Source organism: Eretmochelys imbricata, chromosome 4 (assembly GCF_965152235.1).
Source record: "Eretmochelys imbricata isolate rEreImb1 chromosome 4, rEreImb1.hap1, whole genome shotgun sequence".
In the NCBI taxonomy this organism is placed as follows: domain Eukaryota; kingdom Metazoa; phylum Chordata; order Testudines; family Cheloniidae; genus Eretmochelys; species Eretmochelys imbricata.
In genome coordinates this window covers 140835855-140853908 of record NC_135575.1, presented here as the reverse complement: position 1 = coordinate 140853908, position 18054 = coordinate 140835855, and the positions used below count along the sequence as shown (strand labels likewise).

Here is an 18054-nt window from a genome sequence, read left to right as displayed (position 1 = left end):
AGACAGACAGTTCTGTTGCCTCTGTGTCTGCTCAAGCTATCCCAAGAAGCAGGAGACTAAGGTTGTGCCTGCGTGACAAGCCTGGGTGTGAATCTACAGTGCACCACTTGTCACACAGTAACATCATGCGTGGACACTGCAACAGTCCCCTGAAAGTCCTGGAGTGCCGCTTAGCAGCCTACCATTTGAAAGCATAGTTGCGAAGCTGCAGCGAAAGTCCTGGAGTGTGCCGTAGCAGTGTCCACACAGGATGTTCCTGTGTGGCAAGCTAGTGTGCTGTAGATTCACACCCAGGCTTGCCAGGCCTCATCATACAAACACAGCCTTTAATTGACACGACTTCACTGCTGGTATCCAGAAACCTGTGTGCAGAAGTAAAACTGACAGCAATCATGTAAGTTTCACTTTGCTGCTATGGTAGGGTCTGTTGCCCCTGGACCTTACTAGGTGCTTTCTCATCTTGCATATCAGCTTCTGGTTAGTAGGTTTAATCTCTTAGTTAGACTGTATCTGATAAATGCTTCAAGTTCTGCAGAAGCAACAAAGGACGTATCCACTTATAAGCATCTATGCCTAAATCAAAACACTAGATCCAAACCTTCCTCAAACATTGGAGCAGTTCAAATTCTGATCAAAATTTTGTATCCCAAAGCCCATCTCTATTTTTAGTCAGTGTGCCTTCTCAAACATAACTACTTGTAGCAAATATGTCCATACATTATGCATCTGGTCTCTTATTCAAATTCAAGTGAAAGCCTAGAGCACTGCATGAAAAGCTAAGGGATAAGTAGCTGAGAAGTTGCAAGGCATTTTGCAGATTGACTACCACAGATCAACAAAATCGGTTCTCAAAGAGAGTCTCTTAGGCATTTTTGGAAATAGAAAAGGTTCAGAGCCACAACTTCTATTAGAATTATGAAGATTCCAACCAAAGAGCTCCTAAACACCTTTGCTTTTAATTATACATTGACATTTAACACTGCTTACTTGCCATACAGCGTTCACTGAATGATGCAACACTTTGCCATCACTTTTATTCACAATTAAACAAGACACTGCATCTCATAAAGAAAACAATGCCTTTTTTCAGTCATTTATTAAGGCCTTAATGCTGCAGCCTTTGAGCAGCCAAAGCTCCCACTTAAGTCAAAGAGATCTGTGGCTGCATTCGGATGGCAAGTGTGGTATTAATTTAATTGGACCTAGAGACATAGGCCACAATTGGTAGTTCTATCTGCTTAGTTCACCTTGTAAATCGGTTCAGTGGTCAAATTAGTTCCAACAACAGTACTTTTAAAATATATTGCTGGTTTTATTGTGATCAGTTTTTCAGTTTGATCCCGAAGTATGTAAACTATCTAATACTGTTCCTCTTACTCTTCCTATCAGACTCTTCAAACATTGCCATTAATAAAGCAAATCATTTTAACACATTTACGTGAGACAAAGCACATCAGACATATTTTTCAACAAGATTTCCCTTATTCTTCCCGCCACATTAACTAAAAACCTACTAGTAATTTGGGATTGGTCATTCAAGCTGTGACACCATTTTTACCAGTGAGAAGACTAGGCCTCTGGGAACTTTGATCAAACAAACAAACAAATGGGGGTTGTTGATTAATCAGTGCTGCTAATGAGCTGAACGGTCACTCTAGTATCTTCGAGTCTTGTCCTTGGGAAAGTGAAAGGCCCCTTACGGAAATATGCCACTGTTCTAGTGGCAACCAATGAACAGCAAGAAAAGCCAAGAGCAAATCCTAACAACACTTTTAAAGTTATACAGTGTGAAAATGGGGTCACAAGCACACAACCTGGCCCAAAATAAGGGCTCCTGCTGCCACATAAAAGCAGAGAGAAGCCTCAGGTCTGATCTATGCTACAAAATTATGACAGCCTTGCTACGTAGGTCAAGAGTGTGGTTGTGGAAAAAATCATCTCCCTCAGCGAACATAGCTGTGCCAGCAAAACCCCCAGTGTAGATGCAATTATGTCAACAGAAGAGCACTTCTGCTGGCATAGCTAGTGTCCTTTGGGGAGGAGACGTTTTCCAGCAGAATGACTCTTGGGGGTTTATACTGCGTCTACGCTAGGGGGCTCTGTAGTGTAGACATGGCCTCAGACCCAACATGTTCTAAACAGGAGACATTGCTTGTGAATCAGTGTTATTTGGGCCTCACTCATTACTGCTTCTCCCCTGGCTCTCTGCAAACACACTCTCTTGCCCACTGTTTTGACAGATTCCAAAACTTATGAGGTGGTTTGATTTTTGTGTTTCTTTCAGATACCCATCCAATTAACTCTAGTTATGAAAACTCATTAACAGAATTCCCCACTAAGCATACACTATTCACTGCTCCATTGTGTCCTCCACTTGACTCTACTTCTTCGCCTCTTCACTGCTAGACGTGTAGGTTTATCGCTTCCTCCATGTCTCCCTATTTCTTCCTCTCTCTGCCCCCCTTTTAATTCAAGATTCTCTCCCCTTCGTCTTCGATACTCCAGGGGTTGCATATGGGTGATAAGATGTTGTGCCTACAGTCAACCAGAAATGCGGGTGCATGGTACTTCTAGCCTCTTTGAGGCTTGAGTTGAACGTACTGCCTTCTGCTGCAATCCCAACATCTCATAACTCAGATGAAAGTGCAGGTTCAAATTTGAACTCTGAGGTGCTGACTAGACAACAGAGGCAACTTCCTCTTGTATTGTTTGTTCTTCTCAGTCCCTACAGAGCAACTCCTGAAGCTCAAGAGGCCTGGAGTATATTGCACCACCTGCAGATAGGACACCCCCAGTAGCACTTCAAAGGAGCAGAGTGAAACTGATGAGGACAATCCTTGTCTGTTTCACTCTGTTCCTGCCAGCTCTGCTAGGGATGAACTGCCTTTGGCAGCAAAGGCGTGAACCTCCTCTGCTAATCTTTCAGAGTCCATCTGCATATTCTGCAGGGAGGGAGGGATAGCGCAGAGTTAGAAATTTTATCTAATGGAGGCTGCTGCAACAGAATGATAGGGGTTTGGTGTCCCTCTCCATTCCAACTGCTCTCCCAAACACTCCACAGTGACTCCACAGTCAGCTAGAGAATACCTTTAACTGAAAATATAAGATGTTTCTTTTATTAATAGGATTATTTCCAAGGGCCTAAAGTTCTGGCTGGCAGATTCCTTAGGAAATGACTGCCTAGATATTTCTCCCATATTTCTACATAAGGAGTAGAGTTTAAAAAGCAAGACACTTGCAAATTTACTTGACCTTCAGATGTCCTCAGGTCCATAAAAGTATGCATACAGCCTCTGATTCTTTTAACAGCTGTTGTAGTAAACAGTTCACTGGAAGAAAACTGAATAACACAAATTTGCTGTGATTAATCGAGGCTATTTTGGTACCAGTTCTCACCAGCCTGAAAGCAGGGTTCAGTTCTAAAAAGTGGCTAGGAATATTAAGTCCTCTGTATAGCACAGCAGTTCATAGGGAGCGAGAGAGTACATTACAGCTCCATTTCAATTAAGTCACTGTGCTGTAGGCCATGTGAGAGCCAGCTGACTTCAAGATAAGTACAAGAATGAAAATACTTCTTACAGGCTCAGGAAATTCAGGAAGAGGAGAGGAGGTTAACAGGCAACTGTAACTTTTGATTGTCACCTTAAATTTAAATGAAAGTGAAAACTGACATTTCTTAAACTATATACACTGTAAACGTATATAAACGAACTGGACAGCTTGGAGGATTGGTAATGGAAGACAGGACTTGCCAACCTGCAGAGTTGTACCAGTTTAACATAAGGTATCATTTTAAAGTGATTTAATTAAAACAGTGCAGAAGGCCGAGTGGACATGTTTATTCTGGTTTCAGCAAGACTTATTTCAGTTTAGTTTAAATAGATTAGGAAGAAGTTTGAGATAAAACAAATTATGCCATCAACCCAAAATAAGAGTGTCCACATAGGAAGCTGAACTAATTTAATTAAAATGGTGTAAGACAGGGCCAGAAAGCCTTTCATCTCTTGCTCTCTGGTACAAATCCAGCCCAAATTGGTAGTTTTTAAACATGGGATTAACATCCTTTGGCCCTGTACACACACACGCAGCAGCTACGCTGTATTGCAGATACCGATTTTGCTCCACTCAGGTTTGAACTGTGTTTAAACATGGTTTTAAGCATGGTCCTTTGGCCAGTGAAGATGGGGCCTCAGGTGCAAAGCAAAGCAGCTTGACAGCCAAACACATCTCATGGCAGAGGATTTTAAAACAAGACAAGGTGGTCCTTGAAGAAGACCTCTTCCCTCAATGGCTCTTAAGGAGCCCTAGAGGAGGCAGAAGGCCCTCATTCGCTGAACACTTTCAAAATGGAAAGTGTTAATTTAGGCAGCCTGAGTAGGAACTGACCTTTCATATAATGTGTTTGACAGCCCCAGTTATTTCTGCTTGGCGAAAGATCTACACCTTATCTAAAACCTTGCCAAGCATGTCTCCACATCTGTTTTGATAGGGGCAAATTAATTAACTTTGCAAAGAACAGCAGCTGAGAAACCATGTCAAATCAGGATAAGCTTGTCTGCCCCTAATGTTTCAGGTCTAACACTTACTGCATTTCAATCCTGCAAAGAGAAAGGGGAAATCTCTAGCATCGGGGAAGCCCGGACATGGCTTCAATTCATTGTGGGTTTCCCTAATGACAAGGAGATGATTCTAGATCATGCAGAGGGTCTCTCTCTCAAGATTCTGTAACTTCTGTATTGCTTCATTTATTTTAAAAAGGGGCTTCTTTTGCCAAAGAGGCCAAATAACCTTGATTTGAAGGCAACTAAGAAATAAAAAAATGTTTGTGTGACCCGAGACGCTTTTAATGCCAGCCAGCAAGGGATTACAAGAATATCCTAATTCTGGTTCACCAAAAGAACGTCACATGGAGTTTCAGACGAATGCCAGGCTCACACTGGTCATGAATATTGTTGTGAAATGTGCAGACACTATGTAAAGAGTTATGTATGTATACTGAAAACACGTTCCTAGATTCTGTATTCCAGCGGAGGTGGACAAATAGACTTCCTGACAGATAAAAGTTGTTTATTCACCAGCCTCTCTGTCGGAATGTAAATTAAGCACTGTAAGTGAACACAAGGGAGGCATATTTACATACAGAGAGACATGAAGTCAACAGGGAAGAGCACAGCATGGAAAGAGATACCCTTATCAGGAGATACACTTCAAAGGTTTGCTGGACTCTATGTGGGGAACAAAGAAGACACCCGATCCTCTTGCATCTAGGAAGTAAATGGGCAGTGCATTTACATTCATAAAAACGGGATCTCAACGAGCCTGGGCTGAAAATGCTGGCAAAGGCTTTGGGTGAGATAAACTTCATTAGACAGGAAGTTAACCTAACAATAACAGTTAAGTTTAGTCTCTAGAAAGCATATTATGATTCTATTTTATATGTAACCTTTTGTTTCCATTACCCTTTCTCATTATCTCTTGAATCTTTGACAATGAACTTATTGTTTTCACTATAAATATATCTCTGTGCTGTGGTATTAAGCAAGGAGCTGATCCTGCACTGAATCATACAAACCAATGTGTGCACTGTTCCCTTGGGGTCAGTGGACCTGGTATTTCTGTGAGCATTTGGAGACGAAGGGGCTGGACGCTACAGGTGAATGCTTCAAAGGGACTCAGGGACTGGAGTGTGCTATTTTTACCCTGAAAGGCAAGGTAAGGGCTGGCATAGCCACCCAAGCACTCTGCTCTGGGCTAACAGGCTGAAGGTGTCAGGGAGCAGACACCCAGTTAAGAACAAGCAAGTCTCCTTCATTCTGAATGCAGAGGGGTAACAAGGTGATTCAAGTCCTGTACCCCGGAAACCATCCCAGTGAGAGACTTGACAGAGACTTAGCACGATCCTGAGGAAAGTAGCTGAAGTGATTCAGGGGAAATGGGACAGATTTCGTCATTTATAACTGTACCAGTGGGCATGGAAATTTTCAACAAGTCGTCCTAAATGTTGTGTTAAATCACTTTCTCCGGACTCTGGGAAACAACGGGAAGCGTGAAACCATCCTACCTCGCATAAATCAATCCCCACAAAATGCAAGTGTTTCCCTCCAAGGTTTTGTTCCTAGCAGGCAGCTTTTCCTTGCTTTTGTCCTCAAGGACAAAGATTCTTAATATAGCTCAACTGAATTTTTCACAGCCCTTGTTTGACTCAGATCTCCTCTTAAAGGGCCACAGGATTGTTTCTAGCCATCATTTCTGTGAAGAAACAGAACAATGTGATCCGAAAGTAGTATTATTAGAATTTAGATAGCAACATAAGTCTCCCTGGTGTGTTATAAAACAAGTAAAGATAAAAGTGCCTTATCAATCAGATCCCTACACCAAGGATCTTCTAGACCAGTCCAAATGTCACACAGCAGTTGATGACAATAAACAAAGAATTTGGGAACACACACTCCTTTGGTCAGTACCAGGGGGCTGAGGGAGAAGGAGAGGGGATTTCATTGAACAGTTGATATAAAAAGAGTGTTTGCTTTTTAAGACACATTACTTTCCCCCCTAGGTTATCACGTTCATTTAGTCATGGTGAAAAAAGTGCCAGCATGCTTGCCCTGGAAACTGAGAGTATGTCTACACTACAAGCATACAGTGGCAGCTCTGCAGCTATGCCACTATAGTGTAGACACTTGCTACAGCGACAGAAGGGGTTTTTCTGTTGCTGTAGTAAATCCACCCCCGCAAGAGGTGGTTGCTAGGTTGACGGAAGAATTATTCTGTCAACCTAGTGGTGTCTACACTGGGGCTTAGGTCAGCGTAACTAAGTCCCTGAGCAAAGTAGCTAGGTCAACTTAAGTTTTAGTCCTCTAACTTCACAACAGGAGATAACATGGGCAGCAGCCACACCAGCTTATGCTGAACTGGAGTGAACTCCAACACAGGTCTTGTCAATACTAGATCTTTCCTTTCCCCCTAGAATTTCCCCTTGCTGATGCAATGGAAGCACTAATGTAGACATGCTACCAGCATTTTTAACCTTCATGTCATCTATTTAGATCCACTCTAAGCAGGATTATTCAACATTTTGGTTAAAGCAATAGCATCGGGTCTGCATTCGTGCTCATACTGTTGTTCCCATTCATGGAACTCCACTGGTTAGCAACAAGAATAGGAAACACTAAGGGAAAAGATCTAGTCACTTAGCAATGAGAGAAGTCTACATTCCTATTCAAAGCTTGGTCTCTGTCTAGCTGTCACAGAACTTTTGCTGATATGGTAGCTTGTCTCCTGGGATGCGGATGAGACCCATGACCTGGACAGACATGTTAAAATGTGTATGTGATTGTTAACGTCCTGCCCTACCCATTCCAGATTGATTTCTTTTTTTTTTTTTTTTTTTTAAAAAGCACTGTTACAAATGATGATCGCTCCTTAATGAACAAAATGCTCCTGGGTCCGTGCCTGAAGCCCTGCCAAGCCTGGCTAATATCATCTGTGTTGACTGTATAGTGTCTCCTCCTTCTGTCCAGTTAAAAAGCTCTGTCTGGTCAATTTGAACATCCCTTGACTTATTGAGACAAGCAGGTTATTAGCACAATGAAATAGCCCCTCGCTGCACATTATTTCTCACTGTACTTCCCCAACTCTCCTGACTCCGTGTCCTCTGCCTTAACCACAAGCCCACCCTTCCTTCAGTAGGTAGACAGGTAAGTAGTAAGGTAGGTTTGCTTCCCACCAAGCAACTAAACTTTACATTATGTCTCTGAGTCCCTAAAAGCAGATAGGCTGCCTTAGTTCCAGGGAAGCTGCCATCTACAATTAGCAAGTCAACTGTCTGGCAACTTTGCTGTCACACTGAGATCCTGTCCAGATCTCAGCAGGATAGTGAAAACGTCTCCTTGGAAGCGTTATGGCCTTTAGGACAAATTCCCAATAATCTGGTGTGGGAAGGGAGGAAACATTTAATCACAAGAGTTTGCTTGTTAATCTTTTTGTTTGTTAGCTAGAAGCACATGAATTGAAAACCAGATCTGACATCTCGGTCCAGTGCTTTCATGTTCACTTCAATGAAAGAAACCAACAATTGTTGGAGCAGATTACATAAACTGCCACCATCCCAAAGAACTAGAGTATGTGGTTATATTTCACTGGACAAGATTTGGGCAAGTTCTTTGTGGGCCAAGCCATGGCCAAGAATGGTCCACACAACAAAATCCCCACAATCTCTTAATGGAGGAGCAGCCAGAATGCAGAACGGAATTGAGGGCCTAACAGCTCCAAAATTTGCACTCACTTTTCATGACTCTACATGAAAATTTCAAAAGGAAGGGCACGTTGACCAAACCTAGTCTACTGTGCACATCTACAAGTTTCCTAACCACCAGTATTTACCTAACTCGTGTCATCTCTGGAGCAGTTACAGTATTGTACACATACAGCTGCCAAGAAAGCATTTTTAGACAAAAAGAACAGGAGTACTTGTGGCACCTTAGAGACTAACCAATTTATTTGAGCATAAGCTTTTGTGAGCTACATCCGATGAAGTGAGCTGTAGCTCACGAAAGCTTATGCTCAAATAAATTGGTTAGTCTCTAAGGTGCCACAAGTACTCCTTTTCTTTTTGCAAATACAGACTAACACGGCTGTTACTCTGAAACCTGTCATTTTTAGACATAAATCCTTTATTTGACAAACCATAACAGTGATCGTACAAGTAAGTAATTAGACTGTTAAATGGCCATTTGAGTCAATGGACAAGAGAAACTACTTCAGAGCAGTTACAAGTAGTTATTTTAAATGGGATCAAAATTCCTCCCTACCCTTCATAGAATCATAGAATATCAGGGTTGGAAGGGACCTCAGGAGGTCATCTAGTCCAACTCCCTGCTCAGAAGCAGGACCCATCCCCAATTAAATCATCCCAGCCAGGGCTTTGTCAAGCCTGACCTTAAAAACTTCTAAGGAAGGAGATTCCACCACCTCTCTAGGCAACGCATTCCAGTGTTTCACCACCCTCCTAGTGAAAAAGTTTTTCCTAATATCCAACCTAAACCTCCCCCACTGCAACTTGAGACCATTACTCCTTGTCCTGTCCTCTTCTACCACTGAGAATTGTCTAGAACCATCCTCTCTGGAACCACCTCTCAGGTAGTTGAAAGCAGCTATCAAATCCCCCCTCATTCTTCTCTTCCGCAGACTAAACAATCCCAGTTCCCTCAGCCTCTCCTCATAAATCTTCCTGGAGAGAATCCAGAAAACTCAGCAGAATGTTCACCATATCAGGTCTTGCCTTCACTAGCCTCCCTAAGGACGTTTCCTCTCTTTTATGCTGATGCAGCTGCATTTTTATCACGTTTTCTAGACTTGCTCTGGGCAGAGATAGCTGACATGATGATGAAGATGCCGATGCCTTATCTATTGACACTCCTGCTCCCACCACTGCAGTTGTGTCAATGCTATTGCACTGGGTTGGCGATTTCCCAACCAATCTCCCTCTGCATACACAGCCCATTGCACATCTGTGTTGAACTTCAACCCAGGCAGTATAAAAATAAAGAAATCAACAGAACTATCACACGGAAACACGGGCAAACGTTTTAGCAAAGGAGTGTTTTAAAGTCAAGGTGGGAGAAACAAAATGTAATTTCATTCTATAATAATCCACTCCTTCAAGGAAGCGCCTCGCTATTGTGTAACTATCAGCCTTATACAGAGATCTGTGCATAAGCGGATTTTTATTACATCCAATATTTACTTTTCTGAACTGTCTCCATATCTAAAAAAAAAAAGGACGATAAGCTGTGAAATGGGTTTCCGCCTTTCAAAATAACCCGATTCTTGTCTGCGCTGCAAAAGAAAAGTCAGACACGCCTCAAAGTTGTTCTCCCCTATAGGGGACCCAAAAAACCCTTCGTGGACCATGAATTATGAGCAACCACGGGGCAGCAGAGCTCAGGCGGGCGGACCTCACGCACCCCACTGCCGGATTTCAGAGCCCGGCCAAGGGGGGAGCCGGAGCCTCCGCCAGCCCCCGCAGTCCTGCGCTGGCAGTCCCACCCAGCGTCCGCAGCGGAGAGGCAGGGGGAGCCTTCGCTTTCCACGCAGGGCCGAGAGGCGGCACCTCTTCCCGCGGCCGCCCCGGGGCGTACGCGGCCCCGTCCGGCCCAGGCGGGGGCTCGAACCCGCGGAACCAGGCTCCGCATCCCGAAGCCACAAGCATCAACCACAAACCCCGCGACGGAGCCACAGGAGGGAGGGGCGGGGCGCACGGGCAGTGAGTGACAGCGCGGAGAACCAATAGGAGTGGAGGTCACCACCAATCAGCGCACGGGACGGGGGTGAAGCCGGCAGAGGGAGGGAGGCGGCCGTCCCCACCGGCGGCTCCTCGTCCCGGCGCGGGGCGCCCCTGACAGCCCACCTCCCCGCCGCGCCTCGGGGCACCCCGACACGGCAAAATGGCGGCCGTACCTGCTGGAAGCGGGGCTTCCCCAGCTGGAAAGGGGGGTACTCCGCCGGCTCCGCCATTCCCCTCACGCCCTGCAAGCGCCACCACTTTGAACGGCCTCCGCCGCCGCCGCCGGGTCCGGCCTCGCTGCCGCTGCTATTGGACGCAGCCCCCGCGGGGCACGCTGGGGGATGGAGTTCCCCCCCCCCAGCCGAGAGGTATCATGGGAAATGTAGTATTAGCGGCCTGGAGCAAGGCCTCCTGGGCAACGTAGTCTCGGCTTGGTGAGGCACGATGGGAGGTGTAACTCATCACTGGTGCATCATGGGGAATGTAGGCTGGGGAGTGGGAAGAGGGTACCACGGGAAATTGAGGCGGCAGGAAGGCTCCTCAGTTGAGAGTCCTATCCCCACCCCCCCACACACCCACCCTTTCGAGCACCCAAAGCAGGATACAGCACCGCCCAGGTTTAGCCTTCCTGTAGAGGGAGACAGAGGCAGGACCAGGCCAACCCTGACTGGGCCTATGACCCCAAGGCGGGGTTGCCATGCAGGCCTGGGCCTTGGGTCCTGTTTGAAAATCTGCCCCTTCCCGGGCAGCCTTGCAGAAAGTGTTCGTTTCAAGCAGGATAATGGCTGGGGGGAGGGGGGTCAAACCAGGACCCTCCTGCAAACTCCAGGTCTTCGCAAAAATGGGATATACTAGGAAAAATTTTTTTTTTTAAAAAAAAAAGAGGAATGCCTGAGATTCACAAACCTCACCCCCTTCTGCTCCAACTGTATGGCCCAGTTCTTTAGCTTGCCTTCTCTAACAAATACACATCAACGTGTATATTTAAAAAAAACCAAAACTCTGTGTTTAACAAGACTTTTCATTGCACACACTGCTGTCTCCAGAGAGAGGACAAAAGACCAAACACCACTTAACAGCTGTTAGTTACAGAAATGTAGGGTTTCATAGACTGTCATAGAAATGTAGGGTTGGAAGGGGGCTCAAGAGATCATCCAGTCCATCCATTCCCCCCCCCCCCCCCACTGAGGCATGATTAAGTACATGTAGACTATCTCTGAGAGGTGGTTGTCTAACCTATTCTCAAAAACCTCCTAGGACAGGGATCCCACGACCTCCGTAGGTAATGTATGCCAGCACTTTATCCTTTCAGCTGTAAAATTTTCCCCAATACCTAGCCCAAATCACCCTTACTGTAAATTAAGCAGATGGCTTCTTCTCCTTCTCGCAGTGGATACAGAGAACCAGTGATCAGAGCCCTCTTTATAACCACGTTTTACATATTTGATAAAATATATCTCCCCTTTGTTTTTCTGGACCAAACCTTTCCTTAAAGATCTTGTTTTCTAAACCTCTTATTTGTGTTGCTCTCTTCTGCTCTCTCTAATTTAGCCTAAACTTTCGTAAAGAGTGGAGCCCAAAACAGGCACAGTACTCCAGCTGAGAACTCACCACTGCCGCGTAGAGCACCACTCTACTTAAAGTGTCAGTGGAAGGCACTCATATACTATGGTGATGAGCATGGTATAAGAACCTATACAGAATGAGGAAAGAGGCATTGTGGGAAATACAGGATTTCCTTTTAGGTAAAGAGGAGGGTTGTAGCTCCTTCACTGAAGGAGAAAACTCTAGACCAAGAGAGGCTAGAGCAGAACCCTACTCATCGATTGCTACGGAGTCACACATCCAACCATCTGGAATTTAGGAGGCAGCACCTTGCCCAAAGATTTTCTTTAAAAACAATGAAGAACATTGTGCCAGCCATGCTCTGTTGAGACCAGTCTTACACTACTCCGTCACAACAGAGGGGGACACTATTTGCCCCATTACAATGTCATAGGCTTTGGAAAGGAGTATGGGACCTAGGAGCTTTCCATGGGATAAGCCTCTTACAATCGTGGCTGTGCTACCTACTATGATGTTCATAGCACCCTGAGTTTACTTGATGCTGAACAGCACAGCCAATGAATTGGACCAGAACAGATACAAGCCTCTGGTACAACACCAGCTAAGACACCCAGCATACAAAGTGGTTATTATAGCAGAAACCCTTCACAGCGGAGCCCCTTACCTATTTTTCAGAGGACTTTCAGAATCACCTGAAGGAAAAACCACCCTTTCCCCTTCCTCACGATGTTACCTCTTCTCACCCGCTCCATTGTTTTCCTTTTTTAAAACAAAAAGGCCCAATCAGTTTAGCTACCAACGGGGCTCCAAAGACAATGGACCACAGAGAACCCAGTGCGCTGGGAGTATCTCTGCTTCCTGGAACAAACACACTGTTTTGGCAAACTCATTTGCACCATTAAGGGCTCATTCCCCATGCTGTGTGATGGTTGTATCGAAATGCTGACTGTCCAATTCTCAGTGACAGAGATGCGACAGGCAGAGTAAGCACAGTGAGACATGGATGCCACAGTACCAGGGAATCTTCCACTGAATGACAGGCATTTGCATTAACTTTAAAGACACAGTTTGAGCAAATGCAAATACATAGGTAGGTGCTAGACCAGCTTGTTGAGCAAAAAACAAAGTGAAGATTCATCTGTTCTCTTTGGGGAATTTATAGCTCACAGCACACTGGAAGCACATCAGCTGACATTGACCTTTAAAATGGGTGATAGAGCAGGAAGCTTGAAAATGCAAATGAACACAGGTTACTTGATCTAACACCTCAGTTTCACAATTCAGAAAAATAGATGCACAACACCAAGGTTTGGGTGGAAGAGGGACAAATGTGGTCTACATGAGGCACCCGCTAGTTTAGAGAGAAAAAACACGAAGGGGAATATAGCAATCTACATATAGCTGAAGAGACTTAAGAGGACAGGAATCAATTATGTGCAGAATAGTAACAGGCCAAGAACTATGCTGGAGACAAAGATCAACCATGCTGGAGACAAAGATCAAATCGTGGAAGTCAATGAATGGCTACGCAGGTGGTGTCGGAGAGAAGGCTTTGGATTCTTTGACCATGGGATGGTGTTCCAAGGAGGAGGAGTCCTAGGCAGAGACGGGCTCCACCTAACGAAGACAGGGAAGAGCATCTTCGCAAGCAGGCTGGCTAACCTAGTGTGGAGAGCTTTAAACTCGGTTCACCGGGGGAAGGAGACCAAAGCCCTGAGGTAAGTGGGGACGTGGGATACCGGGAGGAAGCACGAGCAGGAGAGCGCGAGAGGGGAGGGCTCCTGCCTTATACTGAGAAAGAGGGACGATCACCGAGTTATCTCAAGTGCCTGTACACAAAAGCAAGAAGCCTGGGAAACAAGCAGGGAGAACTGGAAGTCCTGGCACAGTCAAGGAATTATGATGTGATTGGAATAACAGAGACTTGGTGGAGTAACTCACATGACTGGAACACTATCATGGATGGGTATAAACTGTTTAGGAAGGACAGGCAGGGCAGGAAAGTCAGGGGAGTTGCATTGTATGTAAGAGAGCAGTATCACTGCTCAGAGCTCCAGTATGAAACTGCAGAAAAACTTGAGTGTCTCTGAATTAAGTTTAGAAGTTTGAGCAACAAGGGTGATGTCATGGTGGAAGTCTGCTATAGACCACCGGACCAGGGGGATGAGGTGGACGAGGCTTTCTTCCGGCAACTCACGGAAGCTACTAGATCACACGCCCTGGTTCTCATGGGAGACTTCAATCACCCTGATATCTGCTGGGAGAGCAATACAGTGGTGCACAGACAATTCTGGAAGTTTTTGGAAAGTGTTGGGGACAATTTCCTGGTGCAAGTGCTGGAGGAACCAACTAGGGGCAGAGCTCTTCTTGACCTGCTGCTCACAAAGTGGGAAGAATTAGTAGGGGAAGCAAAAGTGGATGGGAACCTGGGAGGCAGTGACCATGAGATGGTCGAGTTCAGGATCCTGACACAAGGAAGAAAGGAGAGCAGCAGAATACGGACCCTGGACTTCAGAAAAGCAGACTTTGACTCCCTCAGGGAACTGATGGGCAGGATCCCCTGGGAGAATAACATGAGCGGGAAGGAGTCCAGGAGAGCTGACTGTATTTTAAAAAATCCTTATTGAAGTTACAGGGACAAACCATCCCGATGTGTCGAAAGAATAGTAAATATGGCAGGCGACCAGCTTGGCTTAACAGTGAAATCCTTGATGATCTTAACCACAAAAAAGAAGCTTACAAGAAGTGGAAGATTGGACAAATGACCAGGGAAGAGTATAAAAATATTGCTCGGGCATGCAGGAGTGAAATCAGGAAGGCCAAATCACACTTAGAATCATAGAATATCAGGGTTGGAAGGGTCCTCAGGAGGTCATCTAGTCCAACTCCCTGCTCAAAAGCAGGACCCATCCCCAATTAAATCATCCCAGCCAGGGCTTTGTCAAGCCTGACCTTAAAAACTTCTAAGGAAGGAGATTCCACCACCTCTCTAGGCAACGCATTCCAGTGTTTCACCACCCTCCTAGTGAAAAAGTTTTTCCTAATATCCAACCTAAACCTCCCCCACTGCAACTTGAGACCATTATTCCTTGTCCTGTCCTCTTCCACCACTGAGAATAGTCTAGAACCATCCTCTCTGGAACCACTTCTCAGGTAGTTGAAAGCAGCTATCAAATCCCCCCTCATTCTTCTCTTCCGCAGACTAAACAATCCCAGTTCCCTCAGCCTCTCCTCATAAGTCATGTGTTCCAGACCCCTAATCATTTTTGTTGCCCTTCACTGGACTCTTTCCAATTTATCCACATCCTTCTTGTAGTGTGGGGCCCAAAACTGGACACAGTACTCCAGATGAGGCCTCACCAATGTCGAATAGAGGGGGACGATCACATCCCTCGATCTGCTCACTATGCCCCTACTTATACATCCCAAAATGCCATTGGCCTTCTTGGCAACAAGGGCATACTGTTGACTCATATCCAGCTTCTTGTCCACTGTCACCCCTAGGTCCTTTTCCGCAGAACTGCTGCCTAGCCATTTGGTCCCTAGTCTGCAGCTGTGCACTGGATTCTTCCATCTTAAGTGCAGGACCCTGCACTTATCCTTATTGAACCTCATCAGATTTCTTTTGGCCCAATCCTCCAATTTGTCTAGGTCCCTCTGTATCCTATCCCTGCCCTCCAGCGTATCTACCACTCCTCCCAGTTTAGTATCATCCGCAAATTTGCTGAGAGTGCAATCCACACCATCCTCCAGATCATTTATGAAGATATTGAACAAAACCGGCCCCAGGACCGACCCCTGGGGCACTCCACTTGACACCGGCTGCCAACTAGACATGGAGCCATTGATCACGACCCGTTGAGCCCGACAATCTAGCCTACTTTCTATCCACCTTATAGTGCATTCATCCAGCCCATACTACGTTAACTTGCTGACAAGAATACTGTGGGAGACCCTGTCAAAAGCTTTGCTAAAGTCAAGATACAATACATCCACTGCTTTCCCTTCATCCATAGAACCAGTAATCTCATCATAGAAGGCGATTAGATTAGTCAGGCATGTCCTTCCCTTGGTGAATCCATGCTGACTGTTCCTGATCACTTTCCTCTCCTCTAAGTGCTTCAGAATGGATTCCTTGAGGACCTGCTCCATGATTTTTCCAGGGACTGAGGTGAGGCTGACTGGCCTGTAGTTCCCAGGATCCTCCTTCTTCCCTTTTTTAAAGATTGGCACTACATTAGCCTTTTTCCAGTCATCCGGGACTTCCCCCGTTCGCCACGAGTTTTCAAAGATAATGGCCAATGGCTCTACAATCACAGCTGCCAGTTCCTTTAGCACTCTCGAATGCAACGCGTCCGGCCCCATGGACTTGTGCACATCCAGCTTTTCTAAATAGTCCCTAACCACCTCTTTCTCCACAGAGGGCTGGCCATCTATTCCCCATGTTGTGATGCCCAGCGCAGCAGTCTGGGAGCTGACCTTGTTCGTGAAGACAGAGGCAAAAAAAGTATTGAGTACATTAGCTTTTTCCACATCCTCTGTCACTAGGTTGCCTCCCTCATTCATTAAGGGGCCCACACTTTCCTTGGCTTTCTTCTTGTTGCCAACATACCTGAAGAAACCCTTCTTGTTACTCTTGACATCTCTCGCTAGCTGCAGCTCCAGGTGCGATTTGGCCCTCCTAATTTCATTCCTACATGCCCGAGCAATATTTTTATACTCTTCCCTGGTCATATGTCCAACCTTCCACTTCTTGTAAGCTTCTTTCTTATGCTTAAGATCCGCTAGGATTTCACCGTTAAGCCAAGCTGGTCGCCTGCCATATTTACTATTCTTTCGACACATCGGGATGGTTTGTCCCTGTAACCTCAACAGGGATTCCTTGAAATACAGCCAGCTCTCCTGGACTCCTTTCCCCTTCATGTTAGTCCCCCAGGGGATCCTACCCGTCCGTTCCCTAAGGGAGTCGAAGTCTGCTTTCCTGAAGTCCAGGGTCCGTATCCTGCCGCTTACCTTTCTTCCCTGTGTCAGGATCCTGAACTCAACCAACTCATGGTCACTGCCTCCCAGATTCCCATCCACTTTTGCTTCCCCTACTAATTCTTCCCGGTTTGTGAGCAGCAGGTCAAGAAAAGCTCCCCCCCTAGTTGGCTCCTCTAGCACTTGCACCAGGAAATTGTCCCCTATGCTTTCCAAAAACTTCCTGGATTGTCTATGCACCGCTGTATTGCTCTCCCAGCAGATATCAGGAAAATTAAAGTCACCCATGAGAACCAGGGCACGCGATCTAGTAGCTTCCGCGAGCTGCCAGAAGAAAGCCTCATCCACCTCATCCCCCTGGTCCGGTGGTCTATGGTGGTCTACTTGGAGTTGCAGCTAGCAAGAGATGTTCAGAGTAACAAGAAGGGTTTCTTCAGGTATGTTAACAACAAGAAGAAAGTCAGGGAAAGTGTGGGCCCCTTACTGAATGAGGGAGGCAACCTAGTGACAGAGGATGTGGAAAAAGCTAATGTACTCAATGCTTTTTTTGTCTCTGTCTTCACGAACAAGGTCAGCTCCCAGACTACTGCACTGGGCAGCACAGCATGGGGAGGAGGTGACCAGCCCTCAGTGGAGAAAGAAGTGGTTCGGGACTATTTAGAAAAGCTGGACGAGCACAAGTCCATGGGGCTGGATGCGCTGCATCTGAGAGAGCTAAAGGAGTTGGCGGATGTGATTGCAGAGCTATTGGCCATTATCTTTGAAAACTCATGGCGATCGGGGGAGGTCCCGGACGACTAGAAAAAGGCTAATATAGTGCCCATCTTTAAAAAAGGAAAGGAGGAGGATCCTGGGAACTACAGGCCAGTCAGCCTCATCTCAGTCCCTAGTAAAATCATGGAGCAGGTCCTCAAGGAATCAATTCTGAAGCACTTAGATGAGAGGAAAGTGATCAGGAACAGTTAGTATGGATTCACCAAAGGCAAGTCGTGCCTGATTAATCTAATTGCCTTCTATGATGAGATAACTGGCTCTGTGGATGAAGGGAAAGCAGTGGACGTGTTATTCCTTGATTTTAGCAAAGCTTTTGACACGGTCTCCCACAGTATTCTTGCCAGCAGGTTAAAGAAGTATGGGCTGTATGAATAGACTATAAGGTGGATAGAAAGCTGGCTAGATTGTCAGGCTCAACGGGTAGTGATCAATGGCTCCATGTCTAGTTG

At 45.8% G+C, this 18054-nt stretch overlaps 1 protein-coding gene across 8 annotated transcripts in view; it reads right to left on the bottom strand.

Moving 5' to 3' along the window:
* Positions 1 to 10586, bottom strand: part of SFXN5 (sideroflexin 5) — a 171634-nt gene extending 161048 nt beyond the window's left edge. For all 8 annotated transcript variants that reach the window (XR_013346040.1, XR_013346044.1, XR_013346043.1 and 5 more), the window contains exon 1: positions 10459 to 10586. Coding sequence is in view for 3 of the 8 variants with exons in the window: in XM_077816054.1 (XP_077672180.1) it covers positions 10459 to 10515 (57 nt within the window). In the remaining 5 variants the exon portion in view is untranslated. The remainder of the gene's footprint in view (positions 1 to 10458) is intronic.
* Between the last annotated feature and the right edge of the window lie 7468 nt (positions 10587 to 18054).